The 15,117-nt window shown below is 37.8% G+C and overlaps 1 protein-coding gene and 1 non-coding gene across 3 annotated transcripts in view; one reads left to right on the forward strand and one right to left on the reverse strand.

The window, feature by feature from the left end:
* Nsrp1 (nuclear speckle splicing regulatory protein 1) overlaps nt 1–15,117 on the reverse strand; it is a 31,031-nt gene that overhangs the window by 7,432 nt on the left and 8,482 nt on the right. The window contains exons 2-3 of one of the 2 annotated variants that reach the window (XM_029546559.1): nt 7,542–7,892; nt 2,701–2,757 (exon numbers count right to left, since the gene is read on the reverse strand). In XM_029546559.1, the coding sequence (XP_029402419.1) occupies nt 2,701–2,757; nt 7,542–7,610 (126 nt within the window). In that variant the 5' untranslated portion in view covers nt 7,611–7,892. The remainder of the gene's footprint in view (nt 1–2,700; nt 2,758–7,541; nt 7,893–15,117) is intronic. The other variant, XM_021213289.2, reaches the window with a different exon arrangement.
* On the forward strand, nt 759–876 carry LOC115065425. The gene has a single exon (XR_003845216.1). It is a non-coding gene; the product is annotated as a small nucleolar RNA SNORA33 (small nucleolar RNA).

The raw sequence follows: 15,117 nt of genomic DNA on the forward strand, positions 1-15,117 counted from the left end.
TCAAATGAAAAAAAAAAAAAAAAAAAAAAAAAAAAAAAAAGAATTGAACCCAGGGTCACTATCACTGAACTACAGCGCCATTTCTATACTAAGCCCTCATAATCTAGAATAATGCATATATAAATGAATAAATTATATCTGGAATGTTATTAAAAATAACAAGAATTCCACATTCTGAATTTCTCAATATTCAGAAAATGAATGATAGTGAATTGCTACTCCCTCCACAAACTAGCTAAGAGAATCCAAAGAGGAGCAATATTATATAGTCATCATCAAAAACCATCAACAAAACAGCTGAAAGTGGTGGTGACTAATCCCAGCCCTTGGGAGGCGGTGGCAGAGGGTTAGGAGTTCAAGAACAGAGTTAGGCTAAGTAGTAGGGCTCCAGACCAGGCAGGGCTACATAATGATGCCCTGTCTCAAGACACAGGACCAAAATATAGAAGTACTTTGAGGTAAATACACAGCTTCAAAGAATTGTATCAGACAAGGCAATCAACTATAGAACAGATTTATGCATTCATCTAAAAAATGTAGGAGGAGGAGGGGTTGGAGGGACAGCTCAGTGGTTAAGGTTTACTGTTCTTGCAGAGGACCCCCGTTTGGTTCCTAACGCCTACATTTGGCAGCTCATAACCAGCTGTAACTCCAGTTTCAGGGGACCCAATGCCCCTGGGCTCCTGGATTTTTACTCCTACCCAAGGATATGTATACACAGACATCCACCTCACACATAATTAAAAATAATAAAAATAAAACCAGCCAATTAACTTACGGTGTTTCTGTAGAAATTGTGAAAGGCTGGCAATAGTAATGCCATATTACAAGCCCCGAGGACAACAGTCATTATGGTTCCTGAAAATGGCTACATTACTGTAACAGTGGGAAGCAGTCTTGTAGGATTTTTAATTAAAATTTCACTGTATCTAATTCTAAGAATTTAAACTCTTAAGAATTGGTACAACTCTTTGTTACATGTAAATACAACACCAACAAAAACCTTTGAAAAGGAGCTGGTCAGATGGCTCAGCACACGACACCTAGCCTGACCATCGGAACTAACATGACAGGAGAGAACACACTCCAGGAAGCGAGCCTCTGGCCTCCACACACATGCCATATCATACTCCTGACCCACAAATTAAAAATAATGTAATAATCTTTTAAACTAAGAAAAAAATAGCTTGAAAAAAGCAATGAATGGTAGTGCACACTTATTATCCCAGCACTTGAGAGGATGAGTCAGGAGCATTAAAAACTTGGCCAGCCTGGGTGATAGGCAAGACCTTATTTATGAGACACACACACACACACCCCTAGGGTAAAAGAAAAATGGCTCAGCAGGCCAACGTGCTCTACCTATGTTTAATCCCTGGAACCCATGCCAAAACAGAAACAAAAAACCAAAAAGCCAGACCTGGTAGCATAAACCCAATCCCAGCAGTGTTGCAGGAAAATAGACCGGAAGCCAGAGTGAGCAGCACGCAGCAGAAACTAGAAATAAAGATGGAAAGACTACCCAACATGGTGGACGGGGAGAACCAGCTTCTGATCTCACACATGTAGCGGCACCCCTACCTCTGACATCTTTAAAGTAGAAATAATCTTACAAAGTGTATATATTACTAGCTCATTCTTTAAGTCCTAACAATCTTGGCATTATTAGACTTTTTTTTTAGATATAATAAAATAGTATATTTAATCATTACAAACAGTATTTTTCTAGTGAAATAGGTAAAAGACAAATGTCAACATAATTCAGGTCCAAATAAATAAGGAAAAGGAGAAAAAAGATATTAAAGTATCATCCATTTCCTAGTTCATATTTTCCTTACAATTTGGCAAATGCAATCCTACCTCATGGTAAGAGCTAGTGTGGGAACAGGAGGAAGCAAAGGTAGTCAGAGTGGGAAAGTAACAGGGGCGGGGGAAGGGTGCACTAGGCCAGCACTGTTAACTATGTTCACTGCACTGTACTCAGTACAATGAAAGCTAAGACTCACTATTATAAAGTAGGAATCTGTCAGAAGCATTGCTGAGTTTTCAGATAATGGATGTATGGGAAGAAATGCTCAAAACCACTGGGGTGCTCCTAATAGAACCACTGTTAAAAATGACCTGATGGGGGCTGGAAAGATGGCTCAGAGGTTAAGAGCACTGACTGTTCTTCCCGAGGTCCTGAGTTCAACTCCCAGCAACCACGTGGTGGCTCACAACCATCTGTAATGGGATTCGATGACCTCTTCTGGTGTCTGAAGACAGCTACAGTGTACTTGTATACATGAAATAAATACATAATCTTAAAAAAATTTTTCCTGACTACTCTGCCATTCATACTTGGCAGATGAATTCTAAATAACTGTGAAATCACCTTGACAGTGGATAGACATTTTTCTTCTTACAAGTGAGTTCCAAGCAAAATTTAATAAAGAAAGAAACCCTAACAATCCAAACAACCTACTGTCCGACTGCTGGGTCAGTCAAAAGCAAAGCTGGCTTAATTTACACCCCACAATAAAGACATAATTATGTTTTCCTTTGAAATTTGTAAAGAAAGTCTGTAACCTATATAAACCGAGAAACATTTTACACAGCTTAAGAAATACAATGATTTCATTCCATACATTTATTCTGTTTTATCTCAGTACTAGGTACCAAAGCACTTGGTTGACTGCATTTCTTTCTTTCACCTCGTACCTGTTTCATGGCCTGCTTCTTAGCACCTTCCCTCTGAAGGCTTTCGCTCACGGACGTCTGTAAGACAGAAAAAAGGCATTGTTTATTTAATTTAAATTCCTTTACCAGTATTCTGGTTGGTAAATGGTTCCTTACTTAAGAATTAAAAGTGAAAACGTAATACTAATTAACATCAGGGTCTTTTCTCTAAATATTAGGAGACAAATTAATTTCCATTATAATGCATCAGAACAGACTCTAAGACAAAAAAAAAGCTGGTTGTTATTTGTACACTATATAGCTGAAATGAATAAAGCAGAACAATGAGCTAAAGACATAAACATTATTTTAAGTGGTTAACAGGCATATGAAAAATACTCAGTATTACAAAGAACAAAAAAGTGTAAACTGAAGCTACAAGCTACCACTTCAATACAGTTAAAACATCTACTATGAAAAAGACAAGCCTGCAAGGATGTGGGAACAGAGTCTTTACAGTCATTTAGGGAAACAGCAAGGAGGCTCAGAGCCAATCAGAAACTACAATGTAACCAGTAATCCTACTGTTCCAGCCAAAGAGAACGGAACCAGCATGGTACGGCACCGCCAGTGGTATCAAATGTATTAGTCATTCAGCCCAACTCTCCTTGCTAAGAGGCACTTACAGTCCCGTCTCACTACTGTAGCCCTGGTACCCTGGATCTTGCCACATGGACAAGGCTAGTCTTGAATTTACAGGAGTGATCTGCCTGCCTCTGCCTCCTCAGTGCTGGGACCACTATATCCAGTCAGATTATCAATTTAAAACATTCAAAGGATTAATATATATTTCCAATATATTTTATATCTATCATTCTAATTAGTGCAAATGAAAGATTTTTCTCTCCCTTCTATAAATCAGAGAAAGCAACAATGAACTAAGAATGGGAAGAAATGGATTTCATACATGCATAAAATAAAACTATGATATATAACTACCGTCAACACTGAATCAGTATTTAGTTTCTAGACTACAGAACATAAAGAAGTTCAAAATAACACTCACAAGAGATTCAGAGATCTGAGTTCCTGTTTAACACATGTGTCAAGTTTCCCCATTTCAATATCTCTACCATTTAATAGTTTCTACTTTACAATATACATATAGCTCAAGTCGGAGGGGGTGGGGAGATAAATATGCTCAAACTACAAAATACACTCATTAGTTGATTACTAAAACATAAGCAAACAAACAATTCTAATTCTGCCTAAAACCTGTTCAGAGTAAATGTACAGAGAATAATCATTAATGGTACCTTTTGGTTGAACCACAGAGTACTATTCATTTTCTTTTTAAGATTTATTTATTTTATGTATATGAGTACACTGTAGCTGTGCAGATGGTTGTGAGCCTTCATGTGGTTGTTGGGAAGTGAATTTTAGGACCTCTGCTCACTCCGGTTGGCCTCGCTCATCCAGTCTGTGCTTGCTCTGGCCCAAAGATTTATTATTATACATAAGTACACAGTAGCTGACTTCAGACACGCCAGAAGAGGGCATCAGATCTCATTATGGGTGGTTGTGTGCCACAATGTGGTTGCTGGGATTTGAACTCAGGACCTTCGGAAGAGCACTCAGTGCTCTTTCTTACTGAGGCATCTCACCAGTTCAATACCATTCATTTTTAACTTAAGATGAAATTTTCTCTAAGAGCCTTTAAAGATTGTATTTTATAAAAAGATTAAATACATTTGGACCACCCTAAAAGTGAAAAAACAAAACAAAACCCATACAAATACTTAAAAAATATATATACGTTTTCTGCCAAAAATCTTAAAGAAAAAGTCTACAAAACCTGAAGGTTAACAAATGCTTTAGTTTAACAACCTTAGCCCCTAAGCAAGTGGATTTCTGTTTGTCTATTTTGGTTTCAGATAAGAAAAATTAGCATTTATCCTACTGAGCACATAATTCTAAGGGTTAAAGATAAATAATGCTGTCAGGTATGAGCATTGAGAACTACACAATTCAGAAGATTCTCCAATTTGATTTTCTTTGTCTATGCACTCTGATATTCTATGAGAATAAAACCGATTCAAGCAATCCAATGTTTGCTTCCCTGAACTGCGGTGAGATCTGGCCTAAAGAGGAAACTTTTTGCCACCCTTTAGCTGACTTGCCTCTTGGCCGTGATGATTAGCAAGAGGCAGCTCTGCAAATGCAGCCTCTCACCAAGAGGCTGTGTGACAATGAGAAACTTACAGATATGGGCCACTATTTATATTGATTTTTGTTTCAGTCATAAGCTTTAGCATTTGCATTTTATAGAAATTGACCTGTCCTGTGCCTAATAAGGTATGGGGTTGGGGGTTGCAGCAAGATTTATTGCTTTTTTCCTGAAATAAGAGTTTACCTACCCACATTCAAAATAGTTCTTAGCTAAATAAAAGACAGCTCAAGAACTAGTGCTTCTCTCCAAAAGGCTTGCAGCTACGATCTGCTGTGTTGGAAATTCAAGAGATGAGAACTCCCACTTCTTTTTTAAACTTAGCAATGGACAATTTACCATTTAATAGTCCTGTGACTCGGAAATCTCTGTTATGGGCTTAATTTACTTATATTTATACTCACTATCAGTGCAAAACCTGTTTAGGAGTTGTGACAAGTGTGTGAGATTTTTCCTATGAACTGAAGACAAAGCCAATCTTCCTCATCTGTGAAATACCTTAGTATCTTGTTAGGACTTAAAAAATTATCCATGTTTAGGCTTTTGAGTGCACAAGGAAGTCAAGCGCATAAATTTATTTTTATTAAATTCTATATTTCAGTAGTAGAAATTTAACTTTTTTTTAAAAATGGCTTTATTGTTTTAACACTTTTAAACCAGCACTTGAGGATCTTGCTGTGTAAGACACCATATTGGGCACTACTGCCAGTAAATAGAATCCTAGTAAGACATCTCTGCTCAGATAGATCATGAAATTATACACCCCCCCCCAACACACACACACACACACACACACACACACACACACACACACACACACACACACACACACACACACACACACACACACACACACACACACACACACGAATGAATCACTCCCAAGAAGTAAAATTTCAGAACTATCTGAGTGTGGTGGTACACACTGTTAATTCTAGCCCCAGTTCAGGAAAGGCAGAGGCAGGCAGATCCAACGCCAGGCTGGTCTACATAGTGAGTCCCAGGACAGACAGAACTACATAGGAAACCCTGTCTCAAAAAAAAAAAAAAAAAAAAAAAAAAAAAAGGAAAAAAAAAGGAAAAGTCTATTTTTTCCAGATAGGAGTGCTTTGATAAGGCCATTTCTCACTGAGCAACCAAGAATAGAAGATAACTAGTTACCTAGTTTTCTCTGAGAGAAATTTTGTATGAGTTCCTATTCTGTGCACAGCTGCTTCTGCTTCTTTTGTTCACTCTGTAGTATATATACTTGACTTTGACCTATTTCTGCTACATACTCTGGATTCTATTTTTGCTTACCTGCTTTCTGTTCTTAAAATCAGTCTTACACTGCAGTGTGTTTTCATTCTAGACATAGTTTAATTTATTTACAATGTTTAGACTCAGCGCTTAGCTTAGATCTGCTCTCTGCTGTACTGAAATCTGCCTTGGTTATAGATTTCACTTCTAGCAACCTATCAACTTGACTTTACATGTTCTTGCTCTGACTTGTGTTTCTGAGCGAAGTCTTTAATTCTATCCTTCTAAAGAATTGAGGCTTTCTTGCAACCAATTTTTCTAAGCTTTGGCTCATCAGTTTCATCTCTTTATCTCCTTCACATGAATGATAACCACAACTCACCTTATGCTAAAATAGTCATATTTTTTTTTAATCTACTTTAATGTGTTCCCCCATCTTTTTTAAATTTTTGGATCGATCTTCACTGTGGAGCCCAGACTGGCCTCAAATATTCCATTATTCCTACCTCAATCTCCTAAATGCTGAAATTACAGGCATGTACTTCCTGCCATGCTTAGCATATTCTGGGGCAAGGGAAATGCCTCAATTGTTCAAGAGTCAGTACTGGAGTTCAGAACCCAAATGCATGATTGGTGGATGTGGTGGCCCACCCATAATCCCAGCCTCAGAAGGCAGAGGCAGGGGTCCCCAGAGGGAACTAGCTGAATGGATAAGGTATAAGCAACTCTGAAGATTCCTGACATACACCTCTGGCCTCTATACAAACACTCACACATGCACAACCATACTCATGTATGCCCCCACCCAAGCAAATTAACATGCATGCACATGTCATACATATAAAGAAAAAATGGATAAAACAAACATACAAACAAAACTATGCCATTGGCTCATATACTCAGGAGGAGAAGTTCAGGACTGTATAACTTTCTATGAGGCTGCCTTGTTCTGACATAGGAATGACTATTACAAGAGAAAGTACTCTCCAAGTATTACTGAAACTCATTCAGCAAGGAACCAGCTAAAACTGCTCAAAAGGATGTTCTTATAAAAAAGGAAACAAGGGAGAAGAAATCAATAAAGAATAAGTTAACAAAATACAAAGATGAACAAATCAAAAGCTAGTCATTTGAAAAGATTAGTTAAGTAAGATTCTGTAAGAGCAATCAGAAAAAATGAGAAGATACAAACGATAGATGAAAGTGTTAAAAAAAACATATCATGATTAGTTTTGTTAACAAATCTGAATATCTAAGAAGTATAAATTAAAAACAAATAGGCTAATAACCAAAAATAAAAAAGAATCATTCTTTTTCTATAACCCTAAACCCTCACAGTTTTATAGATTTCTGTAAATTTTCAAGGACCAAACAATCCCCATTTTGTGTGTGTGCAAATGCAGAAGTGTATACTCACCTGTATGGCAATGTACAGAGGCCAGACAGTGATTTCTGGTGCTCTCCTCTGTCGGTGTCTGGTCTCCATCAGTCTCCACCTCAGTTTTTGAGATGGGTTTCACTCACTGATTGGCAAACTCCAGAATTCTGCTGGTATCCATGCCCCAGCTCAGGCTACAGGTGTGCTTCTACAAGGGTCCTGGGCGTCTGAACTGTGTCCTCAGGCTTGAAGCTCACACTTTCCTGACTGAGCCATGTCCTCAGACCTCTCTACTTTTCTTACATTTATTTTTGATTTTATGTGCATAGGTGTGTTTGTCTGAATAAATGTCTGCCTGTGTACCAAGTGTGTGTCTGGCGCTCTGATCTCCTGGAAATAAAATTACAGACAGTTGTGAGCCACCATGTGAATGCTGGGATCTGAACCCTAGCGCTGTGAAGAACAGCCGGTGCTCTGAACCACCAAGCCTCTTTCCAGCCCAGACCGATTTTTTTAAGATATATAAACTGTTATAAATAATAGAAAGCAAGGGGCATGGGAACACCTAGCTTTTTGCAAGACTAAATTTATTCTTCTAAAAATAGGAATAAGAACAGATAACTTCTGCATTTTCTTATAGTCTATATTTACCTATTTGCTACCGTTTCATCCCAGAACCAATACACCAATTATATGTTCTTACTTCTCTATAGATCTGATGTTCTAGGGAGAATGCTCCTCTGAGGACTAGCTAATTCTTAAGTAAAGGATTGCCAGGAGCACCTTTCATGTCACCTACCAAATCAGATCCTAAACTCTAAACCACCTCTTCCAGCAGGCTCTTACATTCTAAGAAGCAGTAACTGGCTATGATCTGATAGGCCATAGGGCCCAGAGCCTCCACGGCTCAAATTTGCGATTTGTAGACTATTTCCACCACCCAGCCTTTCAATTCTTACGTAAAGCACAATAAAGACTCAGAACCATTGTCTGTCAGTGTTGGCACACACCTTTAATCTCAGCAGTGGAAAACAGAGTGCAGGTGACTGACTCTGTGACTTCAAGGCCAGCCTGGTCTACAGAGCAAGCTTCAAAACAGCAAAAGCTACATAGTAAACCCTGTCTCAAACAAACAAAAAAGTGGACCACACTTTTTCCTCCCTCTTTCTATCTCTAGATCAAAACTGGTATTTCAGCCAGATATAGGAGGGGAAAATCACTGGTTTCAAGGTCAGATTGGAACACATAAAGTAGTAGTTCTCACACATCAGATATTTTCAACATAATTTACAACAGTAGCAAAATTACATTTATAAAGCAGCAATGAAAATAATTTTATGATTGGGGTCACCACAACATGAGGAACTTTATTAAAGGGTCAAAGCATTAGAAGGTTGAGAATCAATGACATAAGGAGACCTGGTCTCAAACAAAACAAAACAAAACAAAAATCCAACCTAGCCCAGGTGCTTCTATATAATGAGATCTGTCACTCAAAAACTCTCTCACACACCCCAAGGGAGTTTGGCATATAGACAAGTGGAAGATTTGCCTAACATGAGTGAGGTCCTGCGTTCAATCTCTAATATAGTAAATAAAATACAATTTAAGAACTACCTATATAAAAATAATATATTATCTATCAATCGCAGCATGGTATCATTAAAAAGAAATGCAGAGAGGATAAGAGGTAGGAAACAAAGAGCTAACTCAGGACAAGTGCAGACTAAAGATTTCAGTGTGCCTGGAAATGATGGTTGTTACTGACGACTCAGAACAGACGTCTGCTGCGTGTAATAGTTCTTGCGTTTGTTGAAAAAAACAGTCATTTCTACATAGGCATGTGCTAATGAAGGATACAGGTCTGAAATTCCATCTTACCTGCTTTGTGTAATAATTTCTCTGAGATAAAAAGCCACAGCAAAAAGTGTGAGCAGCATAAAGGGCATGTATAAGGCCAATTCTGAATTTCTCATAATGAAAAATAACATAGTATAAGATGACAAAAAAGGAAAAAAAATCCTCAGATCATATTTTTTGTATCTCATGTTACAGCAATCAAAATCAATCAGTGTTAGAAAACAAGTTTAATGAAAACATATATATATATATATATATACACACACACACATATTTAGAGAGAGAAAAAAAGGTATCTCTTTCAATTTTGACTTACCAATAAAAAAAAAAATCTATGTTTTTTCAGTTAGAAACTTATTTTCAAAAGCAACACTATAAACCACGCTGGCAACAGCTAGCACACTCAGAAGAGCCAAAGGTCTTATTATCCTTCCTATGCAAGGCCAATTTTAATGAAATATACTTGGCAGTGTATTTCTCTTTTTAAAGACAAGCAATAGTTTGAACCCCTTAGATAATGGCAATGACCAAGTCAGGTGTGCAGTGTGCCCAGGACAGACTTTATTAGAGTTCTGTTATAAACACACAGTCTCTTGACACTAAAGATGTAGTTCTTGCAGATAAGGCTGGGAGGCAGGAAATGAATCTCCTCCCAAATGCTGCTTCTTATCTTTAAAGTAACCTCAAATTATTACTAAACTAATAAAGTAATTTTGTTTCAGAAAGTGATCTGATCTATTTTATTTTGAGCTCTTGATAAGTCGAAGAGTGAGATGTGGGATTATTACTTTTTGTCAGACAATAAACACTGAGACATGTCATAAAAATAAAGGAAAAGCTTTTAAAAATGTTTTCTATGGTAAAGTTGAAATAAGCAACATCAAAGCCTGTCAGTATGGTACATGAAAATGTATTCAGTTTTGGACAAATAAAACAAACTAATTGTGTTATTTAACTGCAATTTGGAGGTAAAATTTTTATTGGCTTTTAATTAAACATTGTCAGTAAAATAGGATAAGCAAGAAAGATGCAATGAGCTTGTATAAAAGTCCAATAAAACAGTGATAATTCTAAAAAGTAACTACTAATATTGGTGCCTTATTTGTGAATTTCCTAATATAATGCCTCGGAGCTAACAGCTACAGCCCAAACTGGAAGTTAAATTACATTAAAATGTCCACAAAAAAGCCAGGCAACTAAATATTGCCACCAAACACCAAGTGGGATGGAGCCAGCCCAGGAAACATACAGTCACTAGGTACCATTGCTGGTAACAACTATAACAGAGAAGGTGTAGTACAGATACAACTTACTGCACTTCTACCACAACTAGGCACTTAAGATAAACTATTTTTATCTTTAAAATAAACTTTAAATAGATGGTATCACAGAGTCAGGCTTTCTTGTTTTGTTTTGGAGACAAGGTTTTGAGATATAGCCTAGGCTGGCCTCTAACTTAGGCTTCCCTGCTTTGGACTCTGCAGTGCTGGAATTAGAGTTGTGCAGTGCCGTAGAAACTGAGACAAAGAAATGACAGAATCATCTAAGATACCAAAGCTAGGAACAAAGTTCAAACTCTGCCACAAACCACAAATTAATACATACTGCGGCCTCATCTTCCTCCTACTCCCTTGAAATGACACAGGAAACCTACATCATGCTTGATAGTAGTAAGAGTTACCCTCCACTCCCAAAACACAAGACAGAAGACAAGGAGTCCAACCACCCACAGAGGCGGTGTGCAAGAGAAGGTGTGCAAGAGAAGGCGGGAGTGCGCCGCCCTTTGGCTGGTATTTTGAAGCAAGAAACACAAATAGCAGAAGACAAGGTTAACTGGCTTCACATTAAAAGCAGCAAGGTAGATTTGAACTTTTACATACACCTTTTTTGGGAAAGGCAAATATTTCATTTCTGCCCTTGGTTGGAAATTATACAGGAGCACAAACTGATTAAGTGATTGTCTTGGGGACACAGGAGGGACTGGAAATTTGTTTAGTCCACCCCAGTACAAGTGGCTAACTCAATAGTAGAATGTTTGCCTAAAATATGTCTAATGTGAATTTGAGAAGGACTGAACAGGGTGGAGGTAAGCAACATTTCAAGAAAAACAAAACAACAGTCTTAAAGTGCAAGTTCAAACCTCTAAAGTAAAAAGTTTTCCAAATGCTGGGCTAGACACACCACCCTAGGGCAGTAATTCTTAGCCTGTGGGTCACAACCCCTTTAGAGGTTAAAGGACCCTTTCACAGGAGTCACCTAAGACCATCAGGAAACATAGAAATTTACATTATGATTTACAATAGTAGCAAAATTACAGCTAGTGAAGTAGCAATGAAAATAATTTTCTGGACGCATTAGGAAGGCTCACTGCTCCAACAGGATGTAATTTCTCCCTAAGACCTTCTTATATTCCTTATATTATTGGGGATATAGAGACCTTTCATCTATATGGACAGGTTTACCATACTGGAAATTGAAACTACCAAGGTGACAAGATGACTCAGTGGGTAAAGATGCTTAACTGTCAACTCTGAGAGTTCAATTCCCAGAATCCAGGTAGAGAGAACCAAACACCTGAAAGTTGTCCTCTGACCTCCTCGTGAGTACCACAGCAAGCATGCATGCACCAAGCATAATTTAAAATGTACTTTAAATTAAAACGAATAAAGGATGAGTATGGTTGTGTATGATTATAATGCCTGCACACAGAAGAAAGAGACAGGAGGATTGTGTATTCCTCAAGTTGCTGTCAGAGGGGAGGGCGTTCAACTCCTTAGAAAGGCTAGTATTTAAAAGAAAGAAGCCAGGTATGATGACAAAGATCCAAGAGGTGGAGGCAGGGGAATCATCCTTGGCCACATAGTAAGTGCAAGGCCAACCCAGACTATTCATGAAATCCTGCTACAAAAAAACAAAACCAGTGGGGGCTGGAAAGGTGGCTTAACGGTTAAGAGCACTGGGTAGTCTTACAGAAGATACAGGTTCACTTTGCAGCATCCCCATGGTAGCTTAAAACTCTCAATAGCTCTAATTCCAGGGGATCAGCTGCCCTCTTCTGGCCTCTTCATCAGGGAACTAGGCACACAAATACTGCATAGACATATATGCACATAAAATACAATAATTTTTTAAATTAATAAAAGATGTATTTTATGTTACATTTCACAATTTAATAACAGTTGCACATATATACCAAGACCAAGTGGGGTATATGCTAGAATTTAAAAGAGTGGTCTCACTTTAGGGAAAATCTATCAGTATAATCCACAGCAATAACAAATACGAGAAAAAAGAAAAAAAAGAAAAAAAATTAATCTAATGCCTAATACAAATTTTATTATAGGTTTTACAATGATAAAACCAAGAGGCAAGCACTCCTTCACCATCAAAACTTAGGAAAAAAATTTCCCAAGAAACTTGTTTAAAACTCAGGAAGAAAGGCAAAGATCTCAGAAATAGAAAGCAAGCAAGGGTCAAAGAACTCGTGAAGAACAGTGGGGAATTATGGGAAAGCAAGAATGAGTTATTTTCACAAGGTTAATGTTAATTTATCATGACAGCTAGAATAAACAACATTCTAACCATAGCGTGGCCTGTTGGCCTACAGCCAGCTCCCCAAGAGGACAAGACAACGGGGTAGGAGGGTCATTCAAGTCCAGGTGTTTGAGGCCAGTCTGGGCAATAAATGGAAAACCTGAGAATCTATCTCAAAGCAAACAAGCAAAAAAGCACACTAAAAGGGACAGTTCTCAAAGTCCCAAAGAAAGTCAAACATGGAGGCAGAGTTGTAATTCTAGTATTTGGAAGGCTGTGAAGCAGGATGGTCACAAGTTCAATGTTAGCCAACATACATGGTGAGACCCTGTCAGAAAATAAAAACAAAGTTCCAATACACTCCAAGGGATCTTGAAGGCCATGTAAGTATACAACTAAGGCAAGGGCCCAGAGGACTCTAAGCATTTTGGAACTGCTCTTGAAGCTATACAAGAGTAAAGGCTAAAGCAGAACTGTAAACTGCAGGCCTGACATAACATGAGTTAATCCACTGTCACAAAGTATGGGACACTTAACTAGTTCCAAATGTTTTAGTAGGATAAATCAGTGGCTGCCATCTAAGATAACAGACTTCAGCAGCAACACAAAGATCACAAACATTGTAGAACTAGTTCAGAAAAGTTACAAAACAGTTAAGAGATGCAGCTCAGTGATGCACGGCTCTGGGACAAGTTACAAGCAACACACACACAAATGTTAATAATAATTAAACATTTTTAGAAACGATGGGACTAGCGAGAGACCTCAGTAGTCATGAGCGCGGTCATAACTCATGTGACCCAGCCAGTTCCAGAGAGACTAGAGAGAGACCTCAGTAGTCACGAACATTGTCACAACTCTATGTGACCCAGCCAGTTCCAGAGCAACACTACAACCTCACACAGACTCACATTCATGCAGGGAAAACATCAATGCATATGAAATAAAAATAAGTGAATTTTAAAAAGCAAACGAATTCTGAGATTTTGTGTTGCTACATTATACGGCTTTATCCTCCAGCTTCAGACATAAACATATGTAGAATACATGCAATGAACAAGATTATGTCCAAAAGACAGAAAGAAATGATTTCTAAAGAACTAATGAAAAGTATAAGAAAAGTGTCTCATTAAACAGAGACCACAGAGATAGAAATAAGGAAGGAGAGAAGAAAGGAAGGAAGGAAATGAGAAAGATGGAGAGAGAATAAATCCTGAGTTGAAATATACAAACTCTCTACTGTCACTTTATTTCAGAAGGGAAAAAAGGGATTTTTAAAAATTTGCCCAACATGCCAACATGAATCAATTTGACCAAAGGGACATAAATACAAGATTCACAAAGTAATTTCATTTATCTAGAAAACATAAGATCAATATCACATTCTTCCTGGGGAGTTCCTCACTCATCCACCTTCAGTATCTGCATGTTCAGTTACTTCTCCCAGCTAGGGTTCTTTTGTCATCTTGCCTGGCTTTGGTTTTTTGGATTGTTTTGTTTTGTTTTTATCTCATCCTTTTCTCTAACTTTTTGCTTTGCTTTCTTCTCACTGCCAGACAATAGGGATGGTTTTTAGCAAAACTGCAGAACTGCTTTAAACACCTCACTGTGTATGTTGCTGCTTAAGTACATTCAGTATCATAGGACTTGGTTTAGTAGCATATGAAAAAAGTTAACATTATTAGTTGCCATTAAAATAATCCAAACTTCCTGGCATTAAAAAAAAAATGTCATTTGATCTATACAAGACACATGCAGAGTAATAGGATATTATCTGATTATAACTGATGAAAGCTAAAGTTATAATATTGATTCAACTCCATTATAATGCTCTGCTAGATCAAAATTTTTACACTGTCTTATCATTAACCAGCCAAACAGGCTTCAAACCAAAAATGAATTAGTTTTTCATCAGAAATCAGAAATGCAGGTGTTTGATAATTTAAGAATTTTAGAAATTTAGCTTTTGTCGCCTGACTGCACAGCTCAGCAAGTATGCTACCACCAAGCCCCACTCCAGTCTTCTATTAGCTCACTGTTGGGACTCCTTTTTACTCTTGGTAGGTACAACATTCATACAGGCCAGGCTGATCTCTAACTTTGCTCTGTAGCCAGGGCTGGCTTTGAACATCTGATCTTTCTACCTCCGCTTTCTCTAGTGCTGCAATTACAGGCTTGTGCCACCATTCTAGGCCACATTTCTTTTTTTTTTTTTTTTTTT

This window comes from Mus pahari, chromosome 14 (assembly GCF_900095145.1).
Source record: "Mus pahari chromosome 14, PAHARI_EIJ_v1.1, whole genome shotgun sequence".
Lineage (NCBI taxonomy): Eukaryota > Metazoa > Chordata > Mammalia > Rodentia > Muridae > Mus > Mus pahari.